The sequence below is a fragment of the Meriones unguiculatus genome, chromosome 8 (assembly GCF_030254825.1).
Source record: "Meriones unguiculatus strain TT.TT164.6M chromosome 8, Bangor_MerUng_6.1, whole genome shotgun sequence".
NCBI classification, from domain to species: Eukaryota; Metazoa; Chordata; class Mammalia; order Rodentia; family Muridae; genus Meriones; species Meriones unguiculatus.
This window is the reverse complement of record NC_083356.1, coordinates 61,402,898-61,426,058: the sequence shown is the minus strand read 5'-3', so window position 1 is coordinate 61,426,058 and position 23,161 is coordinate 61,402,898. Positions and strand designations below refer to the sequence as shown.

At 39.6% G+C, this 23,161-nt stretch overlaps 1 protein-coding gene across 3 annotated transcripts in view; it reads right to left on the bottom strand.

The window, feature by feature from the left end:
* Lrp12 (LDL receptor related protein 12) overlaps positions 1–23,161 on the bottom strand; it is a 72,571-nt gene that overhangs the window by 10,203 nt on the left and 39,207 nt on the right. For 2 of the 3 annotated variants that reach the window (XM_021656461.2, XM_060389516.1), the window contains one exon: positions 1,393–1,528. In XM_021656461.2, the coding sequence (XP_021512136.1) occupies positions 1,393–1,528 (136 nt within the window). Of the gene's footprint in view, positions 1–1,392; positions 1,550–23,161 lie in introns of all 3 variants that reach the window. The other variant, XM_060389515.1, reaches the window with a different exon arrangement.

Genomic DNA, 23,161 nt, shown 5'->3' with positions numbered 1-23,161 from the left:
CTGCCTTCCCTATCAGGTTTCTCCTTTACAACCTTTCTTGCATGGTGGTCCACACAACTGCAAATCCTGCCATGGGGTCAGCAGGTTGCAAAGCCACTCATATTTGCTGAGAGGCAGTTTTCCTAAGGTCTTCTACCCCACTTCACTTCAGACTGCTTAAAAGCATGCTTCTTAAGGAAACCGAGGCAGAAAGATCACAAATTCAGGGTCTGCGGCTACATATCCAGCTCAGCCTCTTAAAATATCAAACAATCAAACCCCAGCACACTTCCATATTCCTATCTAGTTCATGTTTTAAGGATTTAAATTTGACCACAAATTTGAGGTTGGATGCTCATTTTACCCTTACTCACACAGTTAGACATTTTAGAGCACCCGCCTGGAAGCAGTAGACTTTTTATTTACTTATCAAAAAGAAGTCAATTAAAAATTTCTTGTCATAGCCTCCTTTGTATATCTGAATGGGATTCACAATATGATTCTTTGAATAACAAGATCATTTTTAACAGTCACACATGAAATTCACATCTCTATGTAAACCCCTGTTGTTTTTTCTAAAAATTTGGCTATTATCATATGAAGACTTTTAATAATAATGTAACCTTTTATCTGTATAAATCTAAATTCGTTATCTCCTTCCCAAGTCTGGAAAAAAAAACCTGTAGATATGGGGCTTACTTCCAGATTTGTTCTGCATTTCAACAGAACCCTTTATTTTGCTTTGTGAAATCTCCGAGATGCAATTCACAATCAAATTCTCATGGCAGTGTTCCTTACCATTCTGGGCTGCAAGAATCTCCAAGTTTTACATGAGTGGGCTGGTAAGCTACATATTTTTTAAAATATTTTTTATCTTATATACATGTGTGTGTGTCATCTGAGTGTATTTAAGTACACCACATGTGTGCAGTGCCCTTGAGACCAGGAGGGTGTCAGAGCCCCTAGAACTGGACTTACAGAGAGTTGTGAGTCTCTGTGTGGATGGGTGCTGGGAACAGAGCTCTGGTCTTCTGTAAGATCAGCAAGTGCTCTTAACTGCTGAGCTACAGCTTTTAAGTTCATAGATACAAATCCCTATGAATCTAGTTTTATAGCAAAAGCCCCATATTTGGTAAAAATTATACTGTTTCTAAAAAGTATCTGAGTGTAGCGATACATTCCTGATAGCCAGCCCTCTGGAGGCTGAGGCAGGAGGATTTCCATCTCTGTACAACATGCTATCAGTGACAGAAAATGCTGAAAACACACTGATTATATCATTACTTATTTTTTAAGTAACACTGATAGTCATAACTTATTTTATGTTCTGTAAAATATTTTATATTGCTGTACCGTTAGGAGCTGTATTCCTATTTCTAAATAAAAGACTAATACTGTGAAAGGTGGAGTTACCTTATAGTAATGATTTCTCCTGGGTTTGCACGTATGAGCCAGCTACAGTTGATTTTTGCAGGGTAGTCTGAGGGCCAGCCTGGACTCGTGATTATTCCGCTCGGAGCTCGGATTTGTTCTGGAGTCTCTCCACAAGCTGGAAGACAGCCACAGCAACCTTTGCTAGTCATTATATATTAAATAAAACAACAGCTTTTCTTTAAAAAACCAAAAACACCTCAGACACCAAATCGCATGCTAAGATGTGGTTCAGCAAACTCAGAAAGCTTCTCTGCCTCACTGTGGCATTTTATTTTCTCCCCTCTAGAAAAAGAGCCTTATCCTTATTTGGATATTACTGGCAGGCAAGGAACTTTTCCAGTCAGATCATTCAGGTGTCAGGGCTTTTAGGGTTAGGTGCAGAGATCAAAATGATAAATGATATATATGATAAATGATAAATATGATATCAAAGTGATAAATAAGATATCAACATGATAAAAAATACATATCAAAGTAAAAACACTGATGAGCACAATGTCCCAATTAATTAATTAGTATCTGTACTTACAAAAAACATTGCTGAGGGAGAAAATGAGGTAGTGTAAGCAGTGCTCTTGGCACATGGCCTGAACTCTGACCCTTAGTTTAAAAAGCAGGCGACCAGACTTGTAAAGCCAAATATCCTCAATGCAGTTATGTCAGGCAAAACCTTTCCTTTAAGAAAGAGGCTGATGACACTCAGTTTAGACTAACGATGCTAGGTTAGGAAACATCACTGACGGTGTTCAAAATGTAGCATGCCAGAGGGCTTACATTCAATTCCTGAGTCTACAGAACAATCTATTATCTGTTGAAAATCCACTGCTGATGTTTTAAAGTATATCCTTTTCAGAGCCTAAGTTCAAGCCTAAGAGGAAATCAGAATGTACTGCCAAAGGGGTAGATGCAAACCACTTTTAGAACATGAAGATTCATGACCCAGCAGACAGGGACACACACACCAAGGGCTCTCACTGCCCAGGAACAGTCAAGGCTGCTGTTTCTCATTTCTCAATTAATTAATTAATTAATATACTGTAGTCATTAACTTTCAGTACTAGTAAATGTCTTGGAGTGGGCATACTGGAACACCCCTCCAATCACAGGCACGAAAGTCAGAAGCCTGAGGTCATCCCAGACTCATTACAGAGTAAATTCCCTCTTTTACAAGAAAAAAAGATACTTTAATGAATGGTGGTTCAGAAAAGACTCAAGTTCTCAGGTGCAATTCTATTATTTATTGAAAACAAAATACAGCTTTCTTTCCACTTTGCTAACACAGCGACCATGATCTCATGGAACTCTGGATGAAGCAGACTGCCACAGAAGAAAACTCCACACTAGACTAGCTCTAGGGAAAACTAGAAAAATTGTATCGATGTCCATGAGAAACCAATAGGTGGTGCTCACATGCCAAAAAAGAAAACTTTGTGTGATGCACAGGACACGTGAATGCACGCATACACACGGGCATACGTGAACACGAATGAGTACACATGAACGCTTGTACACACCTGCACAAGGCTGAGACGAGCTGCCACAGACAGAATTAGTCTAAGACTTACTACACTTATAAGCCTGTCTGTATTCTTGGTGACATTATTTTAAGACAGACATTATTCCCCACAGTAAATACAAAACTACGGTATCAAAGATTTTCCTGGATGCATTTTAGATACTCTGACTTTGTTTTGTACATTCACAATATGGCAAAATTTGGTATTTTGTTCAATGGCTTTAAAAGAACCTTCATTTGCACTATAAACTCATTAAAACTGTGTGCTAACATGATTTCACATAAATACATATATCACTGCATAAACTTTAGATCAGGGTTAACATAACAATCTTCTCAAATATTTTACCATTCTTTATGGTGATCCATGTCATGTTATTCAACACACCCAACTACAATGTATTATAGATAAACTCTAGCAGAATTGTAATACAACATCTTATACCTAAGAAAGAATGTGTTAAATTGCCAAATCGAACTATTATGATTTATTTTTCTGTTTGGTAAGAGTTGGTCGAGTTGGTCTGTGTTATACTGATAAGCAGGAAGGGGAAGATCAGAGGCTCTCTTTTCCATCTCCCATTACTGACTTTACAGCAGCAGAAACTACTTAAACTCCCTCAGTTTTAATTTCTCATGTTAAATAAGGAGCGCTTCCAACATCCATGGTGGCTCTCCTGCTCCTTATCATTTTCATCTGTGGTACATTTCCACAAGCTCACCAAAATAACCAAGGCGTTTCTTCCTTTCCTTGCTCTGCATTTCTATGATCTACTGAAATCAGATTTTCAATTCTAACAACAAAAACTACACACATACACACCAAAAACTATACACCTACACTGCCAAATCCAGTGGGCCCCCAGTTCCCAAGACAATTATCTTTCTAGAGCACCTAGCATTAACCTTTTAAGTAAAGAAGGTTGTTAGGATCTACTACCTTGACTGGGCTGACAAAGCTTCTCCTGGCTCTCCTCCGACTGCCTGGTAGGTTTTCCTGGCTTAGTGCCCCTCCCAGCCACTCTGATCAAGCACTGTTCATGGAGTGTCCCAGATTCTCTCTTCTCTTCATCACTCTTACATTAACTACAGTCTGTATGTTGTGTGCTTAAACTCTCTAGCCAGGTAATCTGCATGGTCACATGTTCACTGTACATTCCAAGCTCATTGGTGTTTTGCCTTCCTGTATGTCCGAGTGAGGGCGTTAGATCCTCTGGAACTAGAATTATAGACAGTTGTGAGCCGCCATGTGGGTGCTGGGCATTGAACCCAGGTCTTCTGTAAAAACAGCCAGTGCTCCTAACCACTGAGCCATTTTTTCCAGCTCCCACATTTGTAAAGACAAAATACTTGTCTTTTCAGATCTTTTACACCTCATCTTTCCAGACTTTGACAGAACTCCCAATTTCAATCTTGACTTTCTTTCACCTCCACTCATTCAGTCCATGCCTTCTCCATTGCTTAGACATAATTATTTTAGCTATGGTCTAGTTAATTCTACAATAGTTCATTTATATGTAATTGGCAAAGGGAGACATTTTGTTAGTATAATGTAAAAGTGTATGAAAAAATTCATTAGCATGCTAATGACTTGAGGTAGGAGTTTCTAGAAGCACCTTCTTCCCTACAGGGAGTATGAGCTGCCTGGCTTTCTTCTGCATGTGAGGCCACCATGCCGGCAGGAAAACAGCACCTTCCCAGAAAAGGATTTGTCTGAACTGTTGTGGGTGTGTGTTTGTTGTTGTTGTTTGTATACTGGTCTCTGTTGGAAACAAACGTCTTGAAGAAACAAGCGTGACCCATCCTATGTGGCTGCAAATACAAGCCAATTCTAGGTCCACAAGGCCACAGATATCTGACAGTGGTATTCAGACTGGTAGTTCATTTGTTCTTTCTACATTTATAAAGTTAAATAGTTGTAAGAGATCCAAACCAGCACCACTTTTCTCAAAAGCCTTGTTATTTTAGTGTGTGTGTGTGATTTGTAAAGCATGAGGTTTCCAAGAAAACACACACATGTACACACACACACACACACACACACACACACACACACGACATATAAAAATTGCTATAGTTAGTCTTTGTTCATTTTGCTTAATAGATTTCTTAATTAGCAACATCAATTGCTTATTCTTTGAAGAGAACCCCCCCCAAAAAAATACCCACCAAATCTACTTAATTTATTTTGATGGGCATCTTTAGACATAAACAAAACTTCATACATGAATGGTGACACATCTACAGTTTTTATAAATTCTCCATTAACTCTAGGAATAGAACCCTGCTCTTGTATCAAATGGCTTTTAAAAGGACAACAACTTGCTTGGGTTCGTGGCGTTTGCATTTGGGAGATGAAGGCAGGTAAGACTGGAGACACTGATGCCTACTTAGGCCACATAGCAAGACCCAGTTCAGAAAACCAGACAAAACTCAAGTATACAAAAAGAAAAACAGACGCAACAAGAGTAAAATGACGACAGCTTCCACCTCAGGCAGCATTGACTCTGAAGGCACATATAGTGAGCAAGCGAAAAGATCCTCAAAGTCTATTATTCATTTAGAGGTATCTAGTACATAGGACATCTGCAATGACTTACAGAAAACAATGACGTATTTACAACCCTAAGATGGCTATGGTACACCGAGGAGCTTAATTAAATACTGTTTCTGTTTAACACGTATCCTATTTCTCAGGAGAAAATTTACTCAAGAATGAATAGGTTGGGAGGTCCTTTGATGAATTTCTTAGTAAGATTTTGATTTTAGTTTACTAGTTTAAAATAAAGATGTCATTTGTATGACTTAAAAATTAAGCAAAACTAATAAAAATGCAAGACTTTAAGTTTCTATTGATATTTCAATAACCTTAGAGTAAAAGCAAAGAACTGAGGTTGTAAAAGTAGATTAATACATCAGGCCTGTTTTCTCTAAACAGTTTTTTTTTTTTTAACGGCACTAATTTAAAACTGGAGGCTACAGATGACCTCTATTAAGTTGGAGATGGGAGAGGAGAGACCATGTCAAATAAATCTTTCAATTTCAGACTTCATGGGTTTTGAAGCTTAGAAAAAGAAGTTAGCAATGAAATTTATGATTTGACCTAAATTACTTGTAAAAAAAAATGTACAATTTCCTGTTCAAGGGATGAAAAAGCAGGTTTCTTTTTAGAATTGACAAGAGTTGACATTTTATGGCAACAAGTAGTTGAGATTAAGAGGGACATGAAATATACGCAGTTTCACAAAACTGAAATGCAAGTTAGTAAATTATACCCACTGACTACTGAATTTCACAAGACAAATATGGAGGGCATGAAAAAGAACTGATATTTCCATGGGAATAAGAGTTGTGCAAGAATGTACAAATAATAGCTGAATCCAAGAAACAGAAGAGTCACTATAAGAAATACGCAATAAATGATGTCACACAATTAAGATAACTTAAACTGTCACACTTACACAAAGATAAATAAAAATGTGGTATATGGCACTTCAAAATAGTCTTTACAAGATGATTTGATCTGCATCCTTTCCTATCTACGAGTTTCTCTTGGCCAGTGTCGATGACACTGAGACCCTGCCTTCTAGCTGGTTCAGAATGTGCTTTTCCCTATATTATGTCTACTGCACATTAACAGAAGAACTCCTTTGTTCTTAGTCAGTTGTAATCTTCCCCTTTTTATATCTACATAATCCAGGTTTTTATAAATTTTCCCCCTGTTCAATAAAGTACTTAACTCCACATGTGGGAAGAAAAACTAGTGAGGCAAAGAGATCAGGTAAAAGGAAAACACTTAAGAAACTGCTATTAAGAAGGGGTTGTTTCCAATAAGAGATGTATTTGGGGGAAGAACCCATCACTGGGGCTGGAGGACACTCCAGTTGGTGCAGTGCTTGCCTTGTAGGCACAAGGTCCAGGTCAGTTTGCAGTGTCCATATGAAGACATGGAGGTGTGCAATCACTGCAATCCGAAGATACAGGTCCCCGGGACTCACTGGCTGGCCATCAGCCAGTCCAGCATAGGTAGGAGAGAGGCTCCCGAGACCTTGTCCTTAACTGGTGATTAGCTGCTGACACTCCAGCACATGGCCCTATTCCCAATGTGCATATGAGCTTCATCAACCTGACTCCATGGGTAATAAAACAAAAACAAACAAAAAAAAAGAGGATATGAAGTTGGGAGGGGAAAGCAAGAGGTTCTGAGAAAAGATGAAGGCAGACAATAGGGGTGATTAAGAGTCGTATTTCTGCTGACCCACTTAATAGCAGAAGTGTGAAAACTTAAAATTCATATGGCAAAAGTCCTATGAATTCATATGGCAAAGCTTAAAAAGTCGTACGGCAACCTACTACTGTAGAAATTTCCTAAAGCACACACACATATGAAAAGAATGAGTGGAGTCGCCATGTGATAGATGAGACAATGTCCCAACCAGACTTCCTCTGCCTCCATGTAAAGCCTCCAGTGGCGGGAATGCATGGGTCTTGGCTAAGGATCCCACAGACAGCCTTAACCCCGAGGTACTGCCACGGAGTGTCACTGGCTATATAAACCCCACAGCGGGGCAGGCTCCATGCCCAGGAGTGTCTGGCCACCACAAAATGAACCCCATGTTTGTTTGTTTATATTGTGTATTTTCTGTCTTACTGATTTTCTCTTTTTTCCCTTTTCTTTTGTTTCTTTCTTTTTTTTTTTGGGGGGGGTTTTCCTGGGTTTGTTTTTGGTTTTTGCTTTTTGAGAAAGAGAGAAAATGAATAGGAAGTTGTGTCGATAGGAAAGTTGGGAGGACCTAGGAGGTGATGGAGAAGAAAAGTATGATAAAACTATTCTATAACAAATTAAATCAACTTTTCTTAAAAAGTTACAGTATACAGAGCTGAGACTTCTGTTCCAAGTCAGAGGTTTATTGCTTGTAAGACCTTTGAAACTCATTAACATGAAAAGTAAGTGGGTTCAGCCTGGATCCCATGACTACAATAACATTAAAAACTAGCCTTTACTGAGCTCATGTTATCTGTCAGGTACTTTTTTTTCTTGTGTCTTCCCCTAATTTACATTATTATCATCATCCCTATTTAACAGATGAAGAAAACAGAAAGATAAATTAAGTAGTTTTCTGAGGCTACAAAAAGGCCAGTAGGAGCATATTTTTGGATATATGTCTAGGAGAGGTATAGCTGGACCTTGAGGAAGCACTATTCCTAATTGTCTGAGAAAGCACCATATTGATTTCCAAAGTGGTTTTACAAGTTTACATTCCCACCAGCAATGGCATGTATTGTCACTTGAGTTTTTGATCTTAGCCAGTGAAATCTCAGGGTTATTTTGATTTACATTTCCCTGATGACTAAGGACATTGAGCATTTCTTTAAGTGTTTCTCTGTCATTCTATATCCCCCTACAGAGAATTCTCTGTTTATCTCTGTACCTCATTTTTTAATTGGATTACTTGATTTGTTGCTTTTTAACTCCTTGTGTTTTTTATATATTCTGGGTATTAGCCCTGTCAGATATAGCATTGGTGAAAATCCTTTCCCAGTCTGTATACTGTTGTTTTGTTCTGATGACAAGGACATTTGCTCAATTATGTTCGCAGCAGATTTATTTGTAGCAGCCGGAATCTGGAAACAACACAGATTTCCCTCAATGGAGGAATGGGTACAGAAATTATGGTACATTTACACAATGGAATACTACTCAGCTATTAGAAACAAGGAAATGATGAAATTTGCAAGCAAATGGTGGGAACTAGAAAAGATCATCCTGAGTGAGGTATCCCAGAAACAGAAAGACACACATGGTATATGCTCACTTATAAGTGGATATTAGACATATAATATAGGATAAACACACTAAAATCTGTACACCTAAAGAAGCTAAGCAAGAAGGAGGACCCTGGCTAAGATGAGCAGTCCTCACTCAGAAAGGCAAATGGGATGGATATGAGAAAGGGAGAAAACAGGGAACACGACAGGAGCCTACCACAGAGGGCCTCTGAAAGACTCTACCCAGCAGGGTATCAAAGCAGATGCTGAGACTCATAGCCAAACTTTGGGCAGAGTTCAGGGAAACTTATGAAAGAAGGGGGAGATAGTAAGACCTGGAGGGGACAGGAGCTCCATAAGAAGAGCAACAGAACCAGGATATCTGGGCCCAGGGGTCTTTTCTGAGACTCATACTCCAACCAAGGATCACACATGGAGATAACCTACCCCTGAACAGATGTAGCCCACAGTAGCTCAGTATCCAAGTGGGTATCCTAGTAAGGGGAACAGGGACTGTCTCTGACATGAACTCAGTGGCTGGCTCTTTGATCACCTCCCCTTAGGGGGAGTGCAGTTGTACTAGGCCACATAGGAAGCCAGTGCAGATAGTCCTGATGAAACCTGATAGGCTAGGGTCAGAGGGAAGGAGAGGAAGACCTCCCTTATCAGTGGACTTAGGGAGGGGCATGGGAGGAGATGAGGGAGGGTGGGATTGGGAGGGGGGTAGGGAGGGAGCTACAGCTGGGATGTAATGTGATTAATAAAACAAAAGAATTTAACAGCTTAGTTTAAGATGACAATTTAAAAAAATATTTGCACAAATTCAAATCAGGAAAATTCTGCAAATTAAACTTTTAATACAATAGCAACAACAACAAAAATGCTAGTATGAGAGCTAGTATGAGGAATGTAGTCATCAGCTTCAGAAGCTGCAGGTAATCCTTTGAAACCTAGGGCGGCAATCAAACCTTAGGGAGCTACTTCCAATACAATAGTGGCTAAAGTCAGAAAAAGATCTGCAGCTTTTATTTTCACATGGAGAGAAGGGGTATAGTACTGATAAGGATGACACAGAGAAGGGGGATAAAGGTAGTTTTATAGTTTCTAAAGAGTGAGCCCTATATGCTAAACACCCACTTAGTAATAGAAAGCAGGACTAAATTTACTTATTCTCCTCATAATATAAAAGACTGATGATACACATCATGCTTGGACCAAAATAATCCCAGCCCCTCAAGGTTCAAGTTTTCAACACTTGGCCTGTGGAACTACTAGGGAGCTGAGGAACCTTGAGGCAGTGAGAAGATATTTTGACTGCAGAACATGCCTTCCTCTCCGCTTCCTGGCAGTCACAAGGTGAGCAGATTCCTCTACTATGAAGTACTGTCTTGCCACAGGGCCAATTCAACAGGTCCAAGTGACTATCAAATGAAATCTTAAAACAACGAGTCGAAAAAAACCTCTTCTACTTGTAAGACAATTATCGCAGGTGTTCTATGATAGTGAAAGAAAGCCGACTATGATAACATTCAAGAACCTACATTCACTAATAGCGAATGTACATCTGCATAACCACGTAAGATGCTGATGGCCTGGAGTAGGAGAGCCCTAAGTGGACCAAGAAGAAGCTGAGGAGGTTTTCTAGATTCTTAAAACAGTAACAACCAAAGAAGAAAACATTCTTCTACAAAGAAATAGAGGAGACAGCAGATAAGGTTGGGTGACTGATCAAAGGTGCAGCAGTCTCACACATGTTAATAAAGGGTGGAGAGTCAATCAGGAAAGAATATGCTAAACACAGAGCCACTGAGAACATAGGGCAGTGTAAGGAATCTGCATGGAGTTAAAGCACACATCCCCGTGTGTGACGTCATGTAAGAAGGAAGGGTATCCGTGTGGAATGTCATGTGAGAAGGAAGACTGTCCCCGTGTGCGGGATGTCATGTAAGAAGGAAGGCTGTCCATGTGAGGTGTCATGTAAGAAGGAAGGGTATCCGTGTGTGATGTCCTGTGAGAAGGAAGACTGTCCCCGTGTGTGGGATGTGATGTGAGAAGGAAGGGTGGCTGTGTGTGATGTCCTGTGAGAAGGAAGGGTGTCTGTGTGAGGTGTCATGTAAGAAGGAAGGCTGTCCATGTGAGGTGTCATGTGAGAAGGAAGGGTGGCTGTGTGTGATGTCCTGTGAGAAGGAAGGGTGTCTGTGTGAGGTGTCATGTAAGAAGGAAGGCTGTCCATGTGAGGTGTCATGTGAGAAGGAAGGGTGGCTGTGTGTGATGTCCTGTGAGAAGGTGGCCTGCAACTGGACTGGAAGCACAGGAATTTTCCAGCTCGCAGGTAGACGCCATGCAGGAGGGACTGCAGTGGGCAGGTGAGCTTCCTGGAGACGGTTCACTGTCTTGCACAGCAGTGAATTGTTGCTTTGGGGTTACAATGATCTTGTGGAAAGAAAGATAGATGGGAAATGTTTAGTTAGTTAAGAAAAATACATAATCAATAATCCTGTTATAATTTTCTTTTGTGTAATTATTTTAATCTCCTTTTGAAGACTTTTTGTGGTGGCTGTCTTTAGAGATTATGTAACTTGTGGCTATGAGGCAATTTTTTTTTTCTTACATACAGAATTTTGTCTTAGGTGGTATAAAAAGGTTAAGGGAAAAAATAAAATTGTTGGATCTTGCCTGCTGGAGTTTGCTCTATCCATCCAATGTGTGAATGTATGGGTGTTATATGTATGTATATGAATGAAGTTGTTGGAGCTCGTGTTGCTTGATCCATGAAGCGCTTGATTACATGATATATGTATGTATGTATGTATGTATGTATGTGTGTGAATGTGTGTGTGATTATTTCCCCTTCTCTTTTTCTATTTTGCCAGCCCCAGTAAATTCAAAGAATAAAAGAGTATTCCACCAGCTACAGGGAGAACAAGCCCCAGTAAATCAAGCTTAATTCCCTTAGAGAAAGTCTGCTCATCAGTCACTGACTCTATATCCCACCTCAGTTTACCCCTGGATGTCAAAGCTGGCCTTGGACAGGTCTGAAGCCCACTTCTTCCACCTTCTCACTTTGCCAGATACAGCTAACCTTGGCCGTCCAGACTCCACAAGAGTGAGTTTCTGGCCATGTGGCACCTAAGCGGAGCTCTTTCTTAATTAGAACTGTCAACACCAAGGATCGACACGGTTGGGAGGGAAGGAAAGAGACTGAGCAAGTATTATACTTCCTAGGAAGTACTCCCAAAGTCATTATTTTATTCTCTATAACAAGTCCGAGGTCAGCTTGGGCTAAAGAGTGGGCTTGTCGTGGAGAGCACTTCTTGTTCTTGTAAAGAATCTGAGTTTGGTTCACAGAACCTATGCCTGTAACTCCAGCTCCGGGGGATCGGACACCTCTGGCTACTTGGGAACTTGCACTCATGCACATATAATCCCACACATGTGCACCTAATTTAAAATAAAACATAAATATTTGAAGAAGGATGTCAGAAGCACTGGGGGTATTCATCAGTGGAAGAGCCACTGCAAGGGGTGCAGAAAACTCAGGGAGGGTGGTACCAATGCCCCTCCCTCTCAGAAAGCCAAACATTTCTGCCAGTGGAGAAATGACTGCTAGCATTCTAACACTATTTGCTAGTCTAAAATGGAAAATCCTCTACTGTAATTTTAAAGGTAAAAATGAGTATATGTGGAGAAATACAGTCACCTGTCATTCCTACAAGACCCTCATCACTAACACCAGTTATTAGAAAACTTGCATCCAGCTGTTTACAATTTATGTGAATATTCTCTTGTTTTAGCTCAGATACATAAGGATGGATATATCAACAGAATTATTTCCATTACTCTATGTGGCATTCCTTAAGAACCAAATGATTTTGCTTGGACATTAGCTCTAATCAAAGCAGGTAATTCTGTGGTTTCTTGAAAATAATTAATGTTCATAACAAATAATTTGAAAATGTTACATGGTGGTAAAATAAAACACCCAATAAAGTCAGAAGAGGCACAAAATATTGAACTCTAGAAAAGTAGTAAACTATGAAACAAGGAAAGCAATGAAGCTGAATATAACTATAGTATAGGAAACTAACCATTCCCTAGGAAGTTTCTAAGTACTGGAAGTAATTCTGAATTTGCTAGCAAAGCATAAAATGAATATTCATTTTTTTAAAGCCATGAGGGCATTATTTTTTCCTATGAGGGCATAAAAACTATTATGGCACCTACATTTTCTAATTTATACACTAGAGATTTAAATGCTGAGCAAGTGATAATTTCTATTTCCTGAATGGGAAAAACTATTAATATCTGGAGTTTATGGTGACTCTTGCAGGAAACATAAAAAGAGATGAGGCAGGAAGCAGTGCTTGGCAAACAAACTGGTCTCAGAGTTCATGATTTTCCAAACCATTTCTACCAGCTTTGATACAATACACATTCATATCTAAGTCATTATGCCTTTTTGGGCTGAAATGAGGAGTGATAAAAATTATCATGCACTTTGTTCTGGATACCATACTTCTATTTGTGCAACTGAAGATTAAAAAAAAAAACCCTCCCTTGTTTATATTGGGCTATACTAGCAAGCCAAAATCAAAAGTTCTGTTCACCACCTGCTGCTCATTTCTTGCAAGCATAGAAGAGCACCAGACATAATCAACTCACAAAGGGAAACAGGTTCTTTGGCTCATAGTTTCAGAAGGTTGGTCACATTACTGGCTTCACTACTCTTGGTCTTGGGTAAGATAACTCATCACAGTAGGAGCCTGTGATACCTCATGATAAGCCGGGGAGCCAGAGATCACGTAGGGCCCAGGGTCCTACAATAACCGCTGAGGGCATGCTGCTGCTGATCCCAAGACTCCCACTGCCTTCACCTCCCCAGTGCTCCACTGCCTCCTAAAAGTGTTGAGCATAGCCTTTAGCCTGTGGACCTTTTGGAAATGTTCAAAGTGTCAGAGAAAGTATTACATATGTGAACATGTTTTATACCTTCAAGGGTCTTGTCCACTCAGTGCAGTGGACTGTTCATCTGGATGAACTTCACTCCCTTCATCTAAGCATCAGACACTCCCACAGGACAACATGCTTCGACTGTAGTCTACTCACCCCAACTGTTCTTCTAATGCTGAGTTTACGCACTGTTCAATATGGTAATCACATGAAAAAATTATAATCTTATTAAAACAGCTGTTTAGTAGATAGTTGGTAACATATAAAACTTGATTACATAACAGATTAATACAAAATACATGGCTGTATAGTGAAATATTAACAAGATTAAGTCACATAGCATATAACATAGAAATCACCGTATCTCCACTTCCTTCCTAAAGCTCACGAGGTACTCTGCCTCAGCATCTAGAGCATTTCATGACCAGGCTCTAGACAGGCAGGACATTCACAGTACCCTGTCCTAAGGTGTGTTGCTTTCCTTAAAAACACATTGTCTTGCAACCCCATTCACCTTCTTTGTCTGAAGGAGTTTCCTGAGTTCACATTAAGTTCTATTTATGTTCTCTAATCTTAAAAATCTTAGTGGATTCATTATCAACTAGAACAGCAATTTCTCATGTCTTTCTTCATATGAAGCACGGATAAAAGCACTGGTCAAATAAAACAGTGAAATTCTTTCTGGTTGCTTCAGCAAAAGATCAAGGTACTTGATTGAAAAACTGTAACATATTATTAAAATCCCACAGAAAAGGTACAAATGGCCACCGTTCACTCATGTAACTTTCCATGTTAAAATTAACTATATGGCACTATCAAATAATTGCCATTTAAGTTTTATTTCCTTTTAGGTTCCTTACTTACAAGCCCTTAAGAATTCTGGAATTAATATTTCATCAGACTAAATGTTCTTCGGTGAAACTGTAAAATATTACAGTCTGATATTTAAAATCAAAGCAATGGCTTTCACCACAGTGCTGTATACCTCACAAATTGTTAAGTCGTGTAAGTAAAGTAACTGCAATTCACACAGAAGTGCGTCCCCCTTTCCTCCCTCCACCTTTCAAGCCCAAACTAATTATCAGCTGTAAAAGGGTTTTGGGTCAGCAGTGTGCTGGACCTCCAAGTGTTAGAATAGGCAGCTATAAAATGCAAGCACATAAGGCAACAAAGGAAGATGATTTTGGAAAGAATCAATTGTGATGATTAAAAAATAATACTAATTCAGCTGGGTGTGTTGACACACGCCTTTAAAGAGGCAGAGGCAGGAGGATCTCTGTGAGTTCAAGGCCAGTCTGGTCCCCCAACGCTACACAGAGAAACTCTGTTTCAAAAAAACAAAAACAAAAAAAAAAAAAAAGAAAGAAAATTAAAAAAAGTTTAAAAATGATTTGAAGTCCACATTTTACTAAGTTAATTTATATTAACAAGGATTAAGAGCTTTGAAGGTAATATTCACTCTGTGTGATAAAAGATTTCACATCAAACTAATGTCATTTAGAACATTCAACTACTGATATTAAAAGGTAGGAACACAGAGCTCATTTGTTGAGTGAGTATGACAGGCCAGACCTAATATTAAAATAAAACGTAAAACAAACCTTCCAGCTGAGAAAAGATTAAGCACCTAAATCTGTTCTAACAATCAGAATTAAAAAAAAAAAATCAACATAGTTTTTGTCTAAGTATAAAGAGAAGTCAATCTTTTTTTTAATAATATTATATCTCTAGGCCATGAGTCAAAAGGAGAAACAATTAATTTCTTTTTTAAAAACCAGAGTAGGGAAAGTAAAAGGTCAGGACTTGATAGAAATACCACAAGGAAAAATATTGAGCAAGAAATTATGATCATCCCGAACGTAAATGCTTACATATGCTGCAAACAGCTGGGTCTTTTCTCCTGTTTATACATAAGCAGAAAATTTAAAATCCAGCTCACAAAAGTTCTAAATTAAAAGGAAAATATAAAAAGATATTTAATATTTTTTTCATATTCACAATCACCAAACTTTATAATTTAATATTTCTTTTGCCAATCTGTAGTTATAAAGTGAGCAAAAGGACGAATACATATCTCTTGCAAAGTTTTTAAGGAAGAAAATGACAGAAACGAATATATATTAAAAGCAAAGTGTTGCAAGCACGGGGACTAAAAATATATCACCAATCATAAATTGACAATTCCCTCTAGAATGGCATGAGTGAACAAAACTAAGCCAGTTCTCCTATTCTCACTCTGTAAACCATGAAAGCCAAGTCATTTACTATATGGGTCTTTTGTAAGTGTATTATCTGGCCTAAAAGGCTAATGGCCTACCATAGGGTTTACTATGACAGGGACATCACAGGTGCCCTTTGCACATGCTCACTTCTTCATTAAGTAGGTTCCTTGAGACCCATTATCTACTGTGAAGGTTCCTGTTAACTTGAACTTGACAAAACCTATACTCCTCTGCAGATGGACCTCTGGACATGGCCGCAGGGATGACTTAGGTTCCATTAACTGATGTGGGAAGAGTCATCTTAGTCGTGGGAGGTACCATTCCCTGGGCAGAGAAAGCAGGCCGAGTCTGCACTCCTCCTTTGCACACGGTCTGAAGCTCCTGCTGCCTAGACTTCCCTACCATGATGGACTGTGCCTTGACCTCTGAGCTAAATAAACACTTTCTCTCTTAATTCCCTGTTATCAGGGTATCTTATAAAGCAATAAAAGAGTAACCACGGCACTTACTCCCACTATTGCTGAACACAAGGTCCATGCCAGTGCTTTAAAATATGCAGAATATTGCATCTTGCAGATTCAGCAATCAGATGCTACTAAATGCATATGCACAGCAGCTGATACAGAGCGAGTAGCCTGTGATTGGGAGCTTGAAAGAAGAAATTCGCGTAACCTGGTGTCCCTTGCAGATTTCTGTGCTATTTGTCAGTCTTCAACTTGAACACTTGATTAATAATCATTTAATGATGACACACGACATGCTGGCAAGTCAGAACCCGCTGTCCTGTAACAACTGCATAGCTCCAGTACCTTACTTTATCATGAGCAATTAAAAGCAGACTCAATTTTCCTATGCTGCAATATTTTCTTGACTTTTAAGAGATGAAAATTGTGTTTTCATGCGCATCATATAAACATTTTATGTGCTTAAATGCTTCTTATGTTTTCCTCAACTATCTCAATACAAACAAATGCTTATTGCTTGATGACATCATCCATAGTGAAGCATTCACAGAAAAGATGGCAAACTGTTCCAAATCTAGCACAATCCATGTGCAGGTTTAAGGACCACAGACATTTGCCTGTGGAGTATACACACACAACAGCGCAAGGAGAGGTTATACCTCTGTGATACATAGACACAGATACACTTCTCCCTTGACCTCCATAGTCCTCTCTTCTAACACATACTTACACTTGACTAAAGGTAGCAATGCCCTGGGGGTGAGATAGTTTTAAATCAATCTGTTAGAAGGGAAACATGCTGGAGTGATAAACAGACTGTTAGCATCCCTTTGAAAATCTGCATTTAACAATATCACGTGGCTTGATGGAGATACTCCATAACTGGAGCATTTATACCATCAAAGCCTATATTCCCTTAACAGAAGGGTAGGATTTTTCCTCACCTGACATCTTGTCAGGGGTAAACGTGAACTATGATTACCCATCTGAGACCCTGATCATACTCTATAATATTGTATGATTATTTAAAATTTAAAGATATTATAAGCAGAAAGAGATACAAGAAAATACTTTTGATAATGTATCTTACAGAACCAAATACAGAGATTTCCAGAACATCTGTATGAAGATCACATGAAAGTACTGTTTGAAGTCACCATATCTAAAAATATTCGGAATGTTAATCTGCAAGGAATGACGGATTGTGCTTTTAAGCATCCTTGGATGAAATATCAATCAATTGTAGAAATGGGTGAGTTAGATATGATGCATTATTTTTTTACATATAGCAAGTATGTATCATTAACTGAAAAAGAATGAAATTGACAACTTCACTGATACAAAATAAATGACCTTAAAGCATAAAAAAAATAAATAAAATATGCAGAATAAAACAAACTCATTACAAATAAGGTGAGTATGCACTTGAATGGTCCTAGTTTTTCCTACTGTAAAAAAATATTTTTTAAAGCAGACTTTCATTTTCAAAGTGACTGTACTAACTGGATAAATCAAAACCCATTTAAACATTTTCAGTAGACTCTCCAGAGTGCAGACAGCAGGGGCAGGAGACTGCAGTACCAATGAGCAGAAAGGCAGCGCCAGTGACTCTTGAGCTTTGCTTCTTCAAGGGAATATATACTTAGAGTCTGCTCAGGTGAGTCAGCTCAGTGATCAGACATCTTTGTGATCAGCCCCAAAGGGACCTAATTCTCCTGGAAGCAAGGATTTAAGACACCTTATACAGCATGTACTTTGCTAATCTCCAAATCTAAAACCTTTAAGGTTTATTTTCTGTTGCTATAATAGAGATGGAACATTCTGGATTTAAGATATTTGAATCAGAGATGTCTAATCAATAAAGTCTACATAAATACTCCGATCCTCAAACACTTCACACAGGAATAGCAATGCATGTACAGTTCCTCACTGGGTAACACCTTTGAGAAAATATCCATTTACGCTCTTTAAAATACAATAGGTCTTATATGCTGCTCTTCATAGAAGAATGGTTTCTATAAGCTTAACCTTCACAAAAAAATCCACACTAATAAGGTTTTGCTGTCTTCTGAAATGGAGTACTTTATTGATTTCATAATACCACATAATTAAAATACACATTGATAAGGAATGAACTGTAATGTTCCCAAAATTCATGTATTAAAGTCCTAATAGCAGTATGTCAGAAGCCTTCTTGATGAGGTAATGAAGTTAAAATGAGGTCACATGTGTGGGCTACTATGATGTAACTGTAGAGGCCATTAGAACAGCTCCAGAGCAGGATGCAATGAGATGGCATCTAAGAGCCACAGAGAGAACACAGAAGAAACTATTCCTGCTGCACCTTGATTTTGCGCTTCTGGCCTCCAGGCTCACGAGAAAACACATTATGTTGTTTAGTCTGTGGTGCTTTGATATGGCAGACATAGCAAACAATAAGTATGTCTAAACGTGTCTGAAATGCCTAAGTAGTGGAAAGGCTAATAGAGAAAACACATTTTACTGCTGTTAAGTGTAAATTTCTGCTTGTATTTCTCAAACAGGAATTTACTTAAGAGCAAAGGCAATACTAAAAAGAAGCCCAGCATCCTAATCTCAGGCAAACGGACAAGAGAAACAAGTATAATTTAATCTTGATGAGTTGATGTTAAATTTACAATTCGATACTGGGTATGTCCAAATTTCTGTAGCTTTCATACACCATATTAATCTGCACAACTCAGCAAACAGTGTTAAGTGACTGACATACTATAAGATCATATGTGGTATGAAAATGTACTCAGAGGCTGAAGCCAACCATCCTGCAGTGTCACAAGCACAGAAAGCTCCCACAGAAATTCAGATTCCAACTGAACTAACCTTTTAAGAGCTACCACTTGTTGGATTTTTGTAACAAGGGATATTCACAATTGTCTGAATAAGGTTGTTAAAGCACTCCTACACTATCTTAGTTACATGCCAATTACATTATCTTCATGTATCAAATAAAGCATATGTTGCAAACACTGACTATAGAAAGAGATGTCAAGAATCCATCTACTTTAAATCCATCAATAAAGGTTTTACACTATTATAAAAAGGATACTGTTGACACTTTTGTCTTGAAAAATATATTTTAATAAAACTATGCTATAGACTCAAGCTTGCAATAAAATCATTCTTGTTATTTTAAATTGAATTTACAAAATTTAAGGCAATTGATTGTCTTTAATTTCAAATACAGTAAATACTGGCAGTGATCAACATATAAACTCTTATTGGACATGGTGCTGTGTACCAGTAATTCCAATGACAGCCTCACTAAGGCCGGAGGCTTGGAGTTTCAGGACAGCTTGGGCTACACAGTAAGACCCTGTCTCAAAAAACAACAAAAGGGTGGGTCACACACACCAATAATCACATAACCTCAGCATCTGAGAGGCAGAGGCAGGAGGATTAGTCACCTAGTCACAGCTGGTTTGAAGAAAGTGCGGGCTCTGTTTTGCCTGCCCCATCTACCCACCTTAACAACAACAGAGCTAGAGCTGTGGCTCAGTAGTAGAAAGAATACTTGCCCGACATGCTCAAGGCCCTGGGTTTAATCCCCAGAACTGCTACAAAACAAGACTGCAATTCTTCAAATTTCCTGTCATGAACTAAATTTATTTCCCCCTTAAAACTCACATGCTGAAGACCTGCTCCCAATATTTATTTATTTATTTATTTATTTATTTTTATTTATTTATTTTTTTTATCAGTTACATTTTATTAACTCTGTATCCCAGCCGTGTCCCGATCCCTCATTCCCTCCCAGTCCCTCCCTCCCTCCCTCATCTCCACCGTGCCCCTTTCCAAGTCCACTGATAGGGGGGACCTCCTCCCCATTCATCTGATCCTGTTTTATCAGGTATCTTCAGGACTGGCTGCAAAGCCCTCCTCTGTGGCCTAACAGGACTGCTCCTCCCTTCGGGGGTGGGGAGACCAAAGAGCCAGTCATTGAGTTCCTGTTAGAAATAGTCCCTGTTCCCCTCACTTTGGGAAACCAATTGGTTACTGAGCTACCACAGGCTACATCTGAGTGGAGGTTCTAGGTTATCTCCATACATGGTCCTTGGTTGAATGTCAGTCTCAGAAAAGACCCTGTGCCCAGATATATTTGGTCCTTGTGGAGCTCCTATCCTTTCCCCATCAGATTAACTCCCCTTCTTTCAGATTCCCTGTACTCTGCCAAAGGTTTGGTCATGAGTCTTTGCTTTGAAAACACTGCTAGTTAGAGTCTTTCAGAGGAATATCGAATGGCAGAAAAACACTTAAAGAAATGCTCATCCTCATTAGCCATCAGGGAAATGCAAATCAAAACGACCCTGAGATATCACCTTACACCCATCAGAATGGCCAAGATGAAAAACTCAAGCGATAACACATGCTGGAGAGGTTGTGGAGAAAGGGGAACCCTCCTCCACTGCTGGTGGGAATGTAAACTGGTACAACCACTCTGGAAAGCTATCTGGCGCTTTCTAAGACAATTAGGAATAGTGCTTCCTCCAGACCCAGCTATACCACTGCTAGGTATATACCCAAAGTTTGTTCAAGTACACAAAAAGGACACTTGCTCAACCATGTTTATAGCAGCTCTATTTGTAATAGCCAGAACCTGGAAACAACCCAGATGTCCATCAACGGTGGAATGGGTACAGAAATTGTGGTATTTTTATACAATGGAATACTACTCAGCAATCAAAAAGGAGGAAATCATGAAATTTGCAGGCAAATGGTGGGATCTAGAAAAGATCATTCTGAGTGAAATATCCCAGAAGGAGAAAGACAAACATGGGATATACTCACTTATATAGACCTATAAGATATGATAAACATAATGAAATCTATACACCTAAAAAAGATAATCAATTGAGCGGACATGGGGTAAGATGATCAATCCTCATTTAGAAAGACAGATGGGATGTGCATTGAATGTATGACAGGAGTCTACTGAGCGCATCTGCTCCCAATATTTAAGGGCAAACTCATTTAAAAACATTTTCCCACTTTACTCATTTTGTATATGGGTTTTACCTGAGCTAAAGAGTACATGAGGCCTTCAGAGGAAGGACACATGCAGGAGTTGGCTCTCTCTCTCCACCATGTAGGACCTCAGGATTGAATTTGGTGGTAAGTGCATTTACCCAGCGAATCATGCCAGTGTCCTGGAGACAGTCTTAAAAGAGGTACCTGAGATTAAATGGGGGTGGCTTCCAACCCAATAATGAGACAGACCAGAAGGAACCAGCGCCCACTAAGGATAGGCAAGGGGTTAAGCTTGGCAAAAGTTCAAACCAGGTGACTGTCCTAGACTAGACATGGCAAGCTCCTCCTGAGGACAAGCGCTGCTGTCTCCATGGCTCCTGAGTCCCATGGGGTTAGGGGTGCCACTGCCTTTGCTCCTGAAGGTTCATCTGGATGGCAGCCACACTGCATCATTGCTCCTGCCATTTTCATCTGAGCCACGGCCGCTGCTTCCTCCATGATTCTTCATGCTCTTTTGATGACGGAAAGGTGGACCCAGCAGATGATGACAGATGTTGACTTCAGACCAATCACTAGTCCCTAAGGAGACTGATTACAGGCTTAGGAACCCTGCAGTTGTCGAGGACACTGCTTTGCTTAAGGAGACTTGACTTAGCTCCGATGGCAGACCGTTAGATGACCCTGCCTCTAGATCCTTCAGATGACCTTACATGCAACCTCTGACCCCCTCAAAGCAGATCCCCCCGAGCACGTCCCCCTCATAACAGCCTTCATATCTAGTGACACAAGCAGCATCCTCTCTCTCCCCAGTCTGTCTTGTGCACTGTACCCCGCGTGCTGCAGCCTTCACCCAACACAGACTCATGCAGGGTTTTGTTATCTATCTGCAGTCTCTATCAAGGGAGAGCAGGGTGAACTGGTTTTACAAAGAAACAACTCCTATGACTACTAGCCTCTCCCACAAGCAGAAGCAGTAGCCTAAGAGTCCAGGAAGCTGCCAGGAACAGAATGCAGGGAGAAAGACCTCAGAGATGGTCAAGCCCAGTTACAGGAAGAATTTCAGGAAGCAACTGAGAGTTGCCACTCCCTTTGACTATTTGTTGTACATGTTCCCTAATGGTAACATTCCACCCTGTAGGTAAGCTCTTTAAGAATGAAGATGGTCTGTTCCTTGTTTTCTCCCTCTTCCGATATCCACCCCGTTTGTCTTTCTGAATGAGGATTGATCATCTTACCCACTAACCTCCTTCTTGGTTAGCTTCTTTAGGTATAAAGATTTTAGTATGTTTATCCTATATTATATGTCTAATATCTACTTATGAGTAAGTATATACCGTGTGTGTCTTTCTGCTTCTTGGATACCTCACTCAGGATGATCTTTTCTAGTTCCCACCATCTGCCTGCAAATTTCATGATTTCCTTGTTTTTAATTGCTGAGTAGTACTCCATTGTATAAATGTACCACAATCTCTGTATCCATTCCTCCGTTGAGGGACATCTGGGTTGTTTCCAGATTCTGGCTGTTACAAATAAAGCTGCTATGAACATAGATAAGCAAATGTCCTTGTTGTGTAGTTGAGCATATTTTGGATATAGGACAAGAGCCTACCACAGAGGGCCTCTGAAAGACTCAACCCAGCAGGGTATCAAAGCAGATGCTGAGTCTCATAGCCAAATTTTGGGCAGAGTGCAGGGAATCTTATGAAAGAAGGGGGAGATAGAAAGACCTGGAGAGGACAGGAACTCCATAAGGAGAGCAACAGAACCAGGATATCTGGGCCCAGGAGTCTTTTCTGAGACTGATACTCCAACCAAGGACCATG